Source organism: Leptodactylus fuscus, chromosome 2 (assembly GCF_031893055.1).
Source record: "Leptodactylus fuscus isolate aLepFus1 chromosome 2, aLepFus1.hap2, whole genome shotgun sequence".
In the NCBI taxonomy this organism is placed as follows: Eukaryota; Metazoa; Chordata; class Amphibia; order Anura; family Leptodactylidae; genus Leptodactylus; species Leptodactylus fuscus.
In genome coordinates, this window is record NC_134266.1 from 247,322,887 (window position 1) to 247,338,643 (window position 15,757).

Sequence of the window (15,757 nt, forward strand, 5' to 3'; positions counted from 1 at the left end):
CTCAAGCTCAGGGAAGGGGCAGACAGACAACCAAAACACCCCCTCCCCTTCCCCAGCTACTACTGCACTCAAAAACTCCGACCATTTTAATTTTTGAAATTTTCCAGTTGCTGCTGCATTTCCCCCCCTCGGCTTATACTCGAGTCAATACGTTTTCCCAGTTTTTCTGTGGTAACATTAGGGGCCTCGGCTTATATTCGGGTTGGCTTATACTCGAGTATATACGGTATATACATTTGATATCACTGTAATTGTGACGACCCGCAGAATATAGGTAACATGTCATTTTGGCCACAAAGCGAATGTCGTAAAAACAAAACCCATAAGAAAGTGGCGGAAACACAGTTTTTCTGTAATTCCACCCCGTCCTGAATTTTTTTCCCCAGCTTTCTAGTACAAATAGAGTATTAAATGGAACCATTAGGAAGTACAAATTGTACAAATAAAAGCAAACTGAGAAATGGCCAGGACCAGGGAGTAAACCTGTTAAGAACAAGAACATTTTTGGGTTTGCTGGTATATAAAGAAAAAAAAATGCTGGAAATGAGTTAAAACAATAAAACCACCTACTGTAATTTATTACCTGTTCTCACAACCTCTTCCAGAGATTAGCTTCAGTCTTCCACACCGGGATTTAGTAACATTGGCCAATGGTAGTCTGCATGGTATGGCCAATTGTATGCATGGTAGGCCATTGGTATGCTATACGCAAATCTGAGGCCAATGGTAGGCTGCAGCAGTGATGTGTATATGGACATGTCACGAATACTGGTAGTATACATAGCACCGGTAGTGGCTGCAGGAAGGACAAGTAACTACAGTATAGGAGGTTTTAACTCTTTCCATTAATTTGGTAGGTATTTTTTTGTATGGGGTAACTTGGACATTGCCTTTAATGAGGTTGTACTGCCATAATAACTTATCACCAATCCACAGAATAGGCGATACGTGCCTAATCACTGTTGGTCCAATGTCACCCATGTGAACAGAGCAGAGATCACGCATGTGCTTTACTATGTGGAGACAAAAAAGGCTAAAAGAAGAAAAACTAAAGTTATTGTATATTAGACTATAGAAATATATTTGCTGTAATGGAAATCCAGTAGTGTAATTGGTGCACACTGACCCATAGCTTTACCTTTTACTATACATGTTCTTGTTTTCGACAGATTGCCCTTTACATATGGCAGAAAGTTGACGCCCTGGAGCTTACACCAGTTCCTGAGTTCTGTACAGAAGATCCAAACTCCCCAAAAGCAGCAGAATGTGTCACCGCTTTCACCAAAACCTTACCAGTCTGTGTAAGTATCAATATGGCGATATAAGTGACTTCATGCAGGTAGCTTGTCCATCCTGCTCATTTTTGGGTCTTGTGCTGACGGGTTTTTCCTATACTATTCTATGCTACTGGCTCGGTAGGAAATAGACAGCTCATGGATGGCATCTATGATTTTCCCTGACCCATATACATTGTTTTTTTTGTGGTCTACAAAGCAGCAGAAATAAGAACGTGTCTTTATTCCATGGGCTGGAGTTCCGTGGAGAGAATCAGACATTAAAATCAATGGGTATAATACAGACGTCACATGACTTCATAATACAGATGTGTACATAAACTCTTATAGTATGTCCGGGTGTAGCCATCTGTATTTAGGTCTGAAAAGCCCAATGACATACATCACCTAAAAGGTGCTGTCACCCTGAGCATTTTGGTGTTTTGTTTATTCATATTCATTCAGCTATTCTGAAGATATAAGCCCTGTTATTGTTAATGCAGATTAGGGTTGACTAGCCAAGTAGGTGGTAACATTGTGGTTACTCTGGGGTGTAGTGTCTGTGTGCTGTATGTCATGCAATGTTACCATCCACTTAGCCAGGGTACTCTAGTTCACGTCATCATTAAAAGGGCTTATATCTTTGGAATAGCTGAACAGATCTGCATAAACAAAACACCAAAATGCTCAGGGTGACAGATAAGGTAAGGTTATTGGACATTTCAGACCCGGTGACAGGTCCTTTAGGAATGCATCTACAACACATTGTGGCATGTTGTGTATCAGAACCCTAAGTTGATTGTTTCAGCGGCTTTTATTGCGAATTATAATGCGGCAAGTTATCGGATTCTAATGAAGCCTCGCTACTAAGAGAAGAGCGAACAGTAAAATGTCCGAGGTTCGATATTCGTTTCGAGTAGCCCCTCAAGATTCGACTACTCGAATCAAATATCGAACCCTATTATAGTCTATGAGGGGAAAATGCTGGTTTCAGGGGTAGGCAACGTTCGATCAAATTATATTTACCAAGTTCCCGAGTGAGGGTCGGGCTGGATTCTCCGAGAAGTCTTCTCCGTGCAGCGTCCCCGCGGCATCTTCCGGCTCTGAATTCACTCTGCCAGGCATCGGGCCTGGGCAGAGCCGACTGCGCATGCCCGCACTACAAGTGGACATGCGGGGAAGCTGGACGGAGAAGACTTCTAAAGGTAGGAGAAGAACCAGCGTTGATTGGCTGACTGTATAGCATTCGGCCAATCAATGCTGGTTCTGCATCGAACTTTTACATTCGAATAGCGAGTGGTACTCGATCGAGTACGAGTATTTCGAATACCGTAGTATTCGATCAAATACCTACTCGATCGAATACTACTCGCTCATCTCTACTCGCTACATTAGTGTCTGGAGTCTGGACACGTCTGTAGGTGTGTACTAGGTGTATAGACTGCTTTTGTATGCTTTCTTTTCTTTGACTTTCCGGATAAATGACTCTGTTTTATCTAAACGAACATCTGTCTGTCCTAATAAGTTGCCCAAACCTGCGAATTAAAGTCATTACACTCTGAGGAATAATTATTCTTCCCATGGATTGGCAGGCAACACGCTGGGCTATTGTGTTACTTGTCTGAACAACAAGTGTTTTCTCTCTAATTCTGATGTTTCCTGCTTAGCTCGTCCATTGTGAAGTATCACTTTGATATTTTACTGTAATTACATGTGTAATGGTAGCCGTCACATGGCTTTCATAGCCCAATGGATGCAACGTGCTATACACATTATAAATAACACACAACCTGAGTTTTGTCATATGACTATGATGGCAGAAAAAAATGCACAATTAATTCAGTATCATTATTCCTTAATGGGAATGTCTCTGTTATGGAGCAGGAATTACTGGGCAGATTGATATATCAGGTTTTAGGAAAATATTCATCATAACTTGAGTGGCGCTGCTCATGGACGCCACCACCTTACATCCCCCTAAACAAGGACGTAACTGTAACAGTTGCAGTGGGTGTGACTGGTGACTTTGATGCAACAGGGCCCCGCACCATCAAGGCAGTGATCAAGGGGAGATGCATAACCTGTGTCCCTTGCAAAGGCAACGCACCACTGTCAGCATAGAACAGCACCCATCTATTCTCCCTGTAAAGGTCACTGTATTGAACTCTCCAGGCAACTAAGATGAGAGACTATATCTTTACTACCTGGTGTGGATTGTCATTGTGAGCAAGACAGTGGTTGGACTATCCGTCAATCCCCGGCTTCTGTCATGAGTGTGGAGTTAGGACCCCTTGGTAGAGAATCCCTTAGGATAGCTCATCAATAAAAGATGGGAAGCCAGCATTCGGGACCCCTGCTGATCAGCTATTTGAAGGGACTGCAGCGTTTTCACTATTTACATCACATACCATCTGTTTTGTAGTGGCTATGTCCTATAGAAGTGAACAGAATAGAATTACATTGCATCATTGCTGTTAAATAGACGCTATTTGAAGGGGTCACCACACTTGTGCAAGTTCCGCAGTCTCTTCAAACAGTTGATCAGCAGGTGTCCTGGGTGTTGGGTGCCCACTAATCTCTGGACATAGAATAGATCGTTAGTAGCAAGGAACCCAAATACCCTTTTAAACTGAGTTATCCGTCATACAAAAATGATGGCCTATCATTGAGATAGGCTATTGATTTTAGATTGTTAGGACCCCAACAGATCATGTTTTTTTTTTTTTTTTTTCGTTTTTTTTTTTTAAATGTAGATTGTGAGCCCCACATAGAGCTCACAATGTACATTTTTTCCCCCTATCAGTATGTCTTCTTTGGAATATGGGATGGAAATCCATGCAAACACGGGGAGAACATACAAACTCCTTGCAGATGTTTTTTTTGCCCTTGGCGGGATTTGAACACCTGGACACCAGCGCTGCAAGGCTGGAATGCTAACCACTGAGCCACCGTGTGGCCCCCAACAGATCAGCTTATTATCAGAACCCACAGCTCCGACATTGTGTACATGCTGGGCACTGCACTGTTTGCAATATAGTCATGATCATGGGCTACAATAGTCTGGAGCCAACTCTTTGAGGTTTATGAGAAAGCTTTCTAGACACGCTCTGTGCAGGGAGTGGGAGGAGATGAGCTGTGACATCCTCTATTGTCAGTAGTCAGTGCAAAGATAGGTGTTATGGTGTAACACCGCAGCCAAAAATCCTGCATTTTACGGTATCTGCAAAGTGGATGTGATTCTGGCTAGTCTCATCACACATTGCAGAAAAAAAATGTGCAGCGGAAATGCTGCAATTTCAAAAACACCCATGGTCATGTCAATTATACCGACAGAAATGCCCGCATTTTCCATATAGGTATAATAGGCTACCCGTATTTTGGTCCAGAACCTGAGGCGGCCTCCGCCTCAGGTTCCGGACCAAAAAAAACCTGTATGAACTTACCCTTAAACTGATTTTGCATGTACACAATCCTTCTGTAGTTAGCGGTTCTAGTAAAATATTTATATGCATGCCTTCCATTGTCGTTCCGGCACAATTCCCATCTCGGCTGTTCGGCGGTGAGCCCTGTTTGTTCTCTTTTAATTAGTATTTCAATTCCCTTTATGTTCTGTTTTTTTGCTATTGTAAATACGTATAGCCCTACGTTGGAGCTCTTTTCGGATTGTGTTTATTATTTAATCCGATGAGGGGGCGGTGATTACATATTTCACTAATTTTACCAGCATAGACCGTTTGCATAATATATCTGGCTTATTTTTTCAGATTACACTAAAGACATTTTTCCAACATAAAATAGTGATGGAAGAGATTCGCCAAATGTTAATCATTTCAGTTTATTTAAAAGTCGAATGGTAAAAATTAGAGATGAGCGAACAGTAAAATGTTCGAGATTCGATATTCGTTTCGAGTAGCCCCTCATTATTCGACTACTCGAATCGAATATCGAACCCTATTATACTCTATGGGGGGAAAATGCTCGTTTCAGGGGTAGGCAACGTTCAATCAAATTATACTTACCAAGTCCACGAGTGAGGGTCAGGCTGGATCCTCCGAGAAGTCTTCTCCGTGCAGCTTCCCCGCAGCATCTTCCAGCTCTGAATTCACTCTGCCAGGCATCGGGCCTGGGCAGAGCCGACTGCGCATGCCTGGACTACAATCAGGCATGCGCAGTCGGCTCTGCCCAGGCCCGATGCTTGGCAGAGTGAATGAAGAGCCGGATGACGCCGCGGGGAAGCTGCACGGAGAAGACTTCTAAAGGTAGGAGAAGAACCAGCGTTGATTGGCCGACTGTATAGCATTCGGCCAATCAATGCTGGTTCTGCATCGAACTTTTCCATTCGAATAGCGAGTGGTACTTGATCAAGTACGAGTATTTCGAATACCGTAGTATTCGGTCGAATACCTACTCGATCGAGTACTGCTCGCTCATCTCTAGTATAAACCAATCCGGGATGGGAATACTCAGAAAACGCCCCCATGTATTTATTACAGTCACATGTCGGATGTGTAAGGGAGAATTCATGAATGCTGCTTAGAATCATGAATAGACTGATTTGTCTCCCAAAAAAATGATTTTCTTGTTATAAAATAACTTTTCTGCTCGTTTTTGAACTTCATAATTTTTTTTTTATTGTGAATAGTTTTAGAGGAATTGTAGAGAAACATTTTAGTTTATCATGTAACGTAAAAAGGTCACTTAACAAATGTTATAAAAAAAAAATATATACTTAAAAAGGTGGCACGTATAAGGTACATGTGCTTCATTGTTCACATTTTTGTATTGCGCATGGTGTCCTTGGTTCATGAACGCCAAGAAGCAAGGTTGATGTAATCTAGAAGTGGGCAAATATGCGTGAAATATAAGAGAATAAAAAAGAAACCGCATTGCGGAGTTATTCTGCCATCATGTAATTTGATATCAAAGTTTCTCCATCGGCAGGTGACACACGGCCTTGTATACTCAGCACCACATACTTGGAGAAATATATCATGCCTTATACACTCGTTATGAATTTATCTATTTATATTTACATAGTGCCTTTCCGATAAAGATAAAAATGAAGGTGAAAAAATGTCCACGAACGGAGAAAAGAAGCAAAGCTGCCCTTTCTTCAGGCGGATGCTGCGGATGATTCAGCCGCGTCTACTCGCGACACCTTCCTCCCGACCAAGCCCATTCATTTGGGTCTAATCCGGAGCGGAAAGCCGCAACTGTCGGAAACTGCGCAGTTGCGGCTAGCCGCGGCAGGTTCATTTTGGTTCGTGTCAAAATCTAGACCATTTTACTCAGTGTGAACTAGCCCTAAGATCACTCTTAGGGCTAGTTCACACTACCCCCCATGCCAGTCCTGGCATGGGGGGTTTGGGGCTAGTTCACATGTAAATTACGTGTGGCTTATTTTGGTCCTGAAAAAAAAGGCTTCCTAATTAGGAAGCGTTTTTTAGACCTTGCCGCGCTTTTTGGAGCTTGCGGCTAGCCGCGGCAGGTTCATTTTGGTCCGTGTCAAAATCTAGACCATTTTACTCAGTGTGAACTAGCCCTAAGATCACTCTTGATTTATTTAATTATTTTTTTTTTTTAAATTTTAGATACAAAATTTCTTTTTATCATTGTATGTCCTATAACCATCTTACTTCCCGTCTCTTAAGCTTCTGGAAACTTCTTTAATACCCTTTAAAATATTTTTTTTTTTTTAACATTTCATACATTATTATGATAAAAAAAATTCTATCTGAAATGTAATAATTTTTGATCTTTCATGGTGTATTTAAGATTAACTTTTTTTTTTTTTTTTTTTAGGGCAAACCAGTGAAGAGCGAGGACATATTTGTTGCTGTGAAAACATGCAAAAAGTTTCACAAAGACAGAAGTAGGTGTTCTTATCTGGTGCTGTACATACTGCATGAATATATTTTATGACTGCGGCTGAACAAAAAGCTTGGTTTATTCTTAGGCTTATGTTTTGTCTTGAGAACAAACGAAGACTCGTGATAATGAGAAGGGACATAACAGTGCAAACAATAATGCTGTGCCGCCATATGGAAAACGGTTATATCACTGTCCCTTCAGTTATAGCATGAAACAAAGCAAATCATTTACAAAAAAAAAATCGTTTGTGTATTTTTAACCACTTCACTGTCTACTTACAAAAGTATTGCACTTGATTTTCACTGTGTGTAATCCCTACATTTTATAAAATGATACTTTTTATAAAGTATAAAAGCTGTCCTGGACAAGCTGTCCTGTACTGGCTTAGCACCGAGCGGTGGATCGGGGAGGCCGCTGGAGCAGCGCTGCTCCAGCGGCCTCCCCTCATGCTCAGGCAGAGATCAGGTCCTCTCCCTGCCTGCTCTCTGCCTGCGAACACCGCTAAGCCCCGCCCCTTCGCTTCGCCACACCCCCTTCACTCCACCACGCCCCTCCGCCCCGCCCCCTCCTCCGGGGGGGGGGGGGGGCTTTCTGTCGACCGCCTCGGGCGGCGGAAAGAGCAGGTTCTCCCCTGTGGCAAAGTGACAATGTGGAGGTGGCAGCAGTGTGAGGAGGCCATACAGTGCCCCGTGACATAATATGGACGTAACAGCAGAGTGAAGAGGCCACATGGTCACAAAGTGACATAATGTGGAGGTAGCAGCAGACTTAGGAGGCCATAGAATGACAGAGTGGGTATGTGGCAGCAGCATGAGGAGGCCATACAGTGCCTGGTAACATAATGTGGAGATTGCAGCAGCCCGAGAGGGCCACAGAGTGGCAAGGTGACATAATGTGACGGTTGCAACAGCCTTAAGAGGCCATACTGTGCCTGGTGACATAATGTGGAGGTGGCAGTAGTGTGAGAAGACAATACAGTTCCCGGTGACATAGTGTGGAGGTGGAAGCAGTATTAGAAGGCCACAGAGTGTCAAGGTGTTATAATGAGGAGGTGGCAGCAGCCTTAAGAGGCCATACTGTGCCTGGTGACATAATGTGGAGGTTGCAGCAGCCTTAAAAGGCTATACAGTGCCCAGTGACAGAGTGTGGAGGTGGAAGCAGCATGAGGAGGCCACAGAGTGTCAAGGTGATATAATGAGAGGGTGCAGCAGCCTTAGAAGGCCATAAAGGGCCCGGTGACATGATGTAGAGGTGGCAGCTTCCTTAAAAGGCCATATAGTGCCCGGTGGCAGCAGCTTGAGGAGGTCACAGAGTGGCAGCAGCCTTAGGAGGCCATAGAGTGACTCAGTGACAGAGTGGGGGGGGGGTGGCACAAACAGTACGTGCTGACAATGGTGGCTGTAAGAAGAAGCACTTGGTATTAGGCAGATGGCAGCATCAAAATAGTAGCTGATTCATCTTGACAAAGGTCAATCTCTCTACATTTTGGGTGGACAGGCGAATTCTCCTTGGGATAACTATGGCCCCCGCCGCACTAAACACCGCGCTGATGCCACATTACTGGCCAGGCAGGACAGCTTTTCAAGGGAAAACTTGGCCAGTTGCGACCACAAATCCAGTTTGGCTGCTCAGTAGTCCAGCAGATCTTCGATAACAGGTGGCAGGGTGCACTCAAAGTATGCCACCACTTTCTGGTCCAGGTTTTGCTCTGTGTCTACCTGCTGCTAAGTAGTTTCTTCACTATATGGGTGATTAAAGCTGCTCATCAGCGACTCTAGGCTCCTGCTGCTGATGGACCTGATATTTCTTCTGAACTTTCCTTCCTTCCCACACACACATAGCTGCCATGACATTGCAAGGCGAGCACTCCAGGGCCCCCCTGTCAGACCTGTGAGAGGATGGACAATGGCACAGATAGGCAGCGGCCAACTGGCTACATAGGATATCTCTATAGTAGTTCTGTTTGTCCTTCCTCTCAGGTGTGAAAAGGGCCCCCATTTTTCGAGGGTCTAACATGGTGGAGAGCCAGTAGTCATCGCTCTGCTGAAAGGTGACAATCGGACCATTAGCGCAAGTGACTCGGAGGGACTCCCTGCATCCATCTCTACTGCATACTGCCACGATGTGTCTGGGTCATCTGCCTCGTCTTCCTCATCTCTCTCTTGCTCTTATGGTTGCTTCTGCTCCCCTTCTCCTTTCACCCGTGTAGAAAAACCACCCACTTTTCTACACATTACTTGTGCTCCAGTGTCCTCCTCATCCTCCTGCTCCTCCAATTCATGTGGCCGTGAGATTTATGCGCCACACCTCCAGTCCCCTGACCAGCTAGATTTACTAGCATCTTTTCCAGGATATGAATCAGTGGAATGACATTGTTCATCCCCTTGTCCTGACGACTGACTGATAGAGTGGCCTCCTCAAAGGGCACGAGCAGATGGCAGGTGTCACACATGAGCCACTGGATAACATTGAAGTTACATAGGGGAGTACCTTTGTCCGCATGGATCATCAAGAATCATTTATGGCCTTTCTCTGTTCATACAGTCGGTCCAACAAATGAAGGGCAGAATTCCAACAGGTGGAAATGCTGCATATCAGCCTATGTTGGAGGAGTCCATTCTGCCGCTACAACTCAAGGAGGGTGTGCTTGGTGGCGTAAGAATGGCTGAAGTGCATACAAAGTTTTTTTGCCTTTTTTTAGGATATCTTGCAGATGGGTCGAACACTTAAGGAAACGCTTGACAACCAGATTGAACATTGCAGGGCGCATGGCTCAGCCGTCCATTGACACAGCACCGACACCATGTTCTTCCCATTATAGGTCACCATGGTTCCGATTTTTAGTTGATGTGGAGAAAGCCAGGATTCAATTTCTTGATGCAGGAGATGGAGCAGTTCCTCCCCTGTGTGACTTTGTTCACCAAGGTAAACGAGGTGTAGAACAGCGTGACACCTCTTTGCCCTGCACATATAGTATGCTGGAGAGTGCTGTGAATTGTCATTGCAGTGGAGCATGAGGTGGACACTGTTGCAGGACCAATGGCATGAGGACATGGCGGCGGAAGCTGCTTCACCTGTCCAAGTTGCTGGTGTGTCTGGGCAGGAACCACATTCAACCAGTGGGCCGTAAAGTACACATATTGTCCTTAACCGTAGCCACAGCTCCACGTGTTGGCACTGCTGTGTACTTTGGCAGACACTGACAGGCTCAGGGACTGGCCCACCTTCTGTTTTACATATTTGTGCAAGGACTGTACACCTTGGCTCAGCACAAGCCATAAGTTCTCTGACGGTTGCAGAGTCCACCGCTTGGAAAGGGAGAGACTGCAGCACCAGCAACTTGGACAGGGGCACATGCAGCTTCTGCACTGTTGGATGAGTGCACGCATACTGTTGTCTCTTAGAAATCGCTTCCATGATCGATTGCAGACACAATGACTGACTAACAGGAGCATCACAACCATCAGATGATGGGAAGGACACACTACTTTCTTTGTGATTTTACCCACAACACTCCACACTAACTGACTGCTACCACCACTGCCTCCTTGAACCTCTGCACCACTGCTTTCTAGGCAGGTAGGCTCCTGTGAAGCAGGTGGTCTACCCCGGGCACGTTTGGCTCTTCACCTCCCACTGCTGCCACCCTGCTGACTCTGCTGCTGCCTCAGGCGCAAGCTACCCCCCTCTTCTCCGAATGATGATGAAGTCCCTTTGTCACCGCACTCCCAATTTCGATCAGCTACATTGTCATCCACTACTGTATGAAGGTCATTGATATCAACGATATCTGAGCCAGGAGCCTGATCATTCGCAACACCAGCTCCCACACCACTTTCCTCATCACTGCTTGCTCGCCTACTGGAGGAAGCAGCGGATGTCTCCTCCAGATCCTGGCTGGGCAGTAGCTGCTGACTGTCCAATAGTATCTCATCCTCACTGTATAGAGGATCTATCACAGCATAGAGTATTTCTCTGTATGAGGGAATAGAAAAGGACGAGGCAAGTTGAGGGCACAGGGCCTGCTCCCGGGCCATGTCAACTAAGGGTTGTGTGACGAACCCAATGACTCTTGGCTGGGGTGTCTCATGAAGTGGATGACCGAGTCAACCATTCTACAACCGTTGGATTGCTGGTCAAGACACGACCGCTAACTGACACTGGGAGTTCAGGCCTCTGTAAGTGACCCCTTCTGCCAAGGCCCCTTACTCTGCTGCAACCTGTGCCTGTGCCAGAAACATTTAGGCCTGTGCCTCTCCCCTGTGCAGGGCGTGTCACTTTTATGTCTGGCTTACTGTTAGATCAAAAACGTAATTGAAGAGGAAATTAATACAGGGCAAAAAGGCCTGCAATTTTCTACTTTCAATAGAATGGCAAATAAGCCCCTTCTTTGTTTCCCCACTAATAAATACCTTTAAAAAGCGTTCTAACAGATAACTGCAGAGATTACTGGGTAAGAATTAGGGGGTTTTTTGCCACTACTATCCTGCAAAATGGCCTTTAATTTTATACTTTCAAGAGAACGTGAATAAGCCCCTTATTTGCTTCCCCACTAATAGTTGCCTTTAAAAAAGCCATTATAAAAGATAACTGCAGAGATTACTGGATAAGAATTCAGATTTTTTTCACTACTTACACTGTAAAAGGCTTGTAATGTTCTACCTTGAACACACAGGTATGATCTATTGCAAACCTGGGAAGAATATGCAAATCTGTCTTCCATGATGTAATTAGGAAGTCAGTGCCTCAGTCATGCAGCCCCATAGAGGGTGCTCCCTTTAACATCATGCCCGACCTTCCCAGAGGCCTTTGTTTGCAATGATGTGGGATTTTACCAGGTACAGTCTCTCAGCCGAGGACAGCTGTTTCGATGTTATTGCATCTCTTCAGCCCGGCGCAGAGAAGACTGACCTGGCAGAGGTGAGAGGCTTGTAGACAGGGTTAGGGGGATATCGTCTCTCCATAGGGAGAGACCACCATTTAGGTGTGTGGAGTCTTATTAAGCCATTAGCGCTCCACTGTGTAAGGGAACATGGGAAGAATATGCAAATCTGTCTGCATGACTGAGGCTCTGTCTTCCTGATTACATCATGGAAGACAGACTTGCACATCCTCATGGAGCGCCCTCTGTTGGACTGCATGACTGAGGCACTGACTTCCTAATTACATCATGGAAGACAGATTTGCATATTCTTCCCATGTTCCCTTGCACAGTGGAGCGCTGGTGGCTTAATAAGACACTACACACCTAAATGGTGGTCTTTCCCTATGGAGAGACGATATCCCCCTAACCCTATTGCAAACCTGCAATGAGCAGCAGTATAATGGCAGTGAGTGCTGCAATGTGTAGTACAATTGTTGCTATTGTTGCAACCACCGCAAATGAACCCTGTTCTGCTTCAATACTCTTCTGTAAATTCGTCCTTTCCCTACACTTCTAATGCTCTTTCCCTGCAGTAAGTACGATGTGAAATAACTGAAACTAAAATGGCGGAGGGTTTTTATGGACTGTGACATCACAGGGCCGGCTAGCTACTGATTAGCTGCACACATGGCATTGTAGGTGATCCCGTGTTACACCTTATCCTAACAAGTGCAGCAACCATTTTGTTAAAATGTACAAAATCCAGGAAATCCAGCTTCTTGACGAATCAAAGATTTCCTGAAATTCAGATCGAATTCAACTTAGTCAACTTCGATTCTCTCATCTCTAGTTATAATTATTAAAATGTTATTTCCATCTTGCCAATTCACTGATTAGACATTTTTCGTAACAAAGGTGAATAAACATGGCAAAATATAGCCTCTGTCATATTGTTTACATTAGTATCAATGGGAAGGGACACAGAACCAGTCTGTCACCATTCTCTGCGACCGTTTAATGTCCGTTGCTGTCATCCTATGACGAAAGACAGAATCGGACATTAACAATGGTATTGTGAACGACTCTTAAGTATCATGAAATCTGTGCACCTCACAGGAAGATGAAGGAGGATGGGGACCTGCACCAGATCCTGCCAGGGAGCCCAGGAGAGGCGAGTAAGACTCCATGTTTACTTGTCTTACTTGCTATACTCTGGGGTTTGAAAAAAATCATCAGAATAAAATAATGGCAGTTCTGGTTTGGATCAAACAAATTCGGTCTGAAGCTAAACTGCTTGGCAAAGCTCACAAGTGTTTGCCAAACAAATCATGCAAGGTTCTTCTAACACTGAGTAGCTCCCATTCATCTGTATGGGAATTATAGAAACAATTCAGACTGGTGCTGCTCACCTATTTCTGTGAGTCCTGCACCAGCAGTGATTATTGAGAAGAATATGCAAATCTGACTTCCATGATGTAATTAGGATGTCAGTGCCTCAAGTATGCACACCAATAGAGGGCGCTCACTGAGAATGTGCAAGTCTATCTTCCATGATGTAATTAGAAAGACAGTCTCAGTCAAGACATCCAATAGAGGGCGCTCCCTTTAACATCATGCCGACCTTTTCAGAGGCCTTTGTTTGCAATGATGTTGGGATTTTACCAGATACAGTCCCTCAGCCAAGGACAGCTGTTTCGATGTATTTGCATCTCATCAGCTTGGCGCAGAGAGGACTGATCTGATGTCTTGACTGAGACTCTGTCTTCCTAATTACATCATGGAAGATAGACTTGCACATTCTCAGTGAGCGCCCTCTATTGGTGTGCATTCTTGAGCCACTGGCTTCCTAATTACATCATGGAAGTCAGATTTGCATATTCTTCCCATGTTCCTTTGCACAGTGGAGCGCTCATGGCTTAATAAGACTCCACACACCTAAATGGTGGTTCTCTCCCTATGGAGTGACAATATCCCCTCAGCAGTGATTATTGTTAATGCATTAGGCTAGGTTCACACAAGCGTCACCTCTCCATTGTTCTGGTGCATTGGAGGACCAGAACAATGGATAAACTGACCCCTAAAATAGAGGTTCCAATGGATCCCATTGTCTATAAGACTCTTTTCTCCACTGGACTTTATGATGGATTCCAACACAGGTGTGAATATATTTTTATACCCCTCCCCCGCTACTCTCTGAAGACATCCACCAGGTCGGTTTGCACTTGTACACCAGTATATAATCGGATAAAAAAGAGCAGAAATTGTTCTTTCCTACATACACAAAGGGTCTCATAAGAAAAAGAAAGTATGCTTATCTAACAATGGGGCAGGGGTCACTGGCTTCCAATAGACACATATGTTAGTATATACCACTTATGGAGTCTGGCAGTGCAGTGTATTCAGAGCATGGGATCTGACTCCAATTGTAACGGAAAGCAGATGATGAACTGGGATGAACTTACGACTGTCTGTACAAAAGATAAGAGTAGGACAGGGACTTGGAACGCCGAAATAATGGATAAATCATCTAATATTCTAGAATTTATTGCGAGTCGTATTGCCAGCGTTACCCAGTTACTGCATATCGTGCCCCTTAGATCTGAGAATACGAGAACATGTTATTAGTTGATACAAACCAACTGTTCCTTGTATATTCATGGAATTTTTTCATATTTCAAATTTGTTGGCATGTTTATCCTTTTAAATATATATTTTTTTACTTTTAGTGCAGGTTTTTATTCCATTTTTCAAAAAAATAAAATGTTATTTTGTTACTAGTCATGCAATTGGAAGAAGAATTGTGTTCAATACTATAGAGATTTTAATAGAATTTGTGATTTTTTTTTCTGAACAGGTTAAAAATTTTACACATACTATCTTTTTTTTATTTTAATATTGCTCAATAGTGCTCGTATTGCTGTGTTTTGTTTTTTAATTTAATACAGTGCTCAAACCCCATATATGATACATTTCATGTTGCCTGCAGCTGCAACTAGAGGAGGCTTATGAGCTCTCTGCAAACCATTCATTATTACCAGAATTTGGTAAGAAAATAGTGCGCAATGAGCTACTAAGCTCCCCCTAGGGGTGGGATAATTGTATCATTTAACATTGTGACTATGCTCGGGATTTTAAGCACTATTAAATTTATATTAAAGTGTGAAAGTGTGTGTATTGAGGATATATCATGAAGATCGTCCCAGAATGTGGTGCCTAAAAACTACGGTGTTATATAGGCTTTAAATATCTCTAGGAATTTATAGTATTATTTTTCCCTCCTCCCTCTCAACCCTTGTCAATTGTTTGTTAATTGGACCGCACTGTATTTATGTTTATGTGTTGATGTTAGATTTTTGTTTTTTCTTGTTTTTTTTGTTTGTTTTTTTTTACTAATCCCATTGTAACGTGTCTCTCTGTTTTTTTTTTTTTTTTGCAAATATAGTTTTGGGTTTTTTAAAAATAAAAACAAATAATAGAAATACACATTTAGGGTGTGTTCACCTGTAGGAATTTGCTGCAAATTTCGCCCCCGAATCTGGAACATATTCCTCCCAGAATCCTCCTCCCATTGTTTTCCCTTGGTTTCCATCTTCTGCCCCACGAAACTGGACAGGAGACGGAAAACCGGCGGGCAATTTTAAAACTCATTCACTTGAATGGGTTTGCAAAGGTGACCGCCCGTGAGCGTCTTCTGCCTGTCCGCGGGGAAACAGGTTTTTTTTTGTGTTTTTTTTAGCTGAACACAAAG

The 15,757-nt window shown here is 43.7% G+C and overlaps 1 protein-coding gene across 1 annotated transcript in view; it reads left to right on the top strand.

Annotated features, from left to right (window-relative positions):
* The window catches only part of B3GLCT (beta 3-glucosyltransferase), a 334,604-nt gene that overhangs the window by 285,267 nt on the left and 33,580 nt on the right, over window positions 1-15,757 (top strand). Inside the window, exons 9-10 of the mRNA XM_075265985.1 lie at window positions 1,170-1,301; window positions 7,077-7,146. Of these exons, the coding sequence (XP_075122086.1) occupies window positions 1,170-1,301; window positions 7,077-7,146 (202 nt within the window). The remainder of the gene's footprint in view (window positions 1-1,169; window positions 1,302-7,076; window positions 7,147-15,757) is intronic.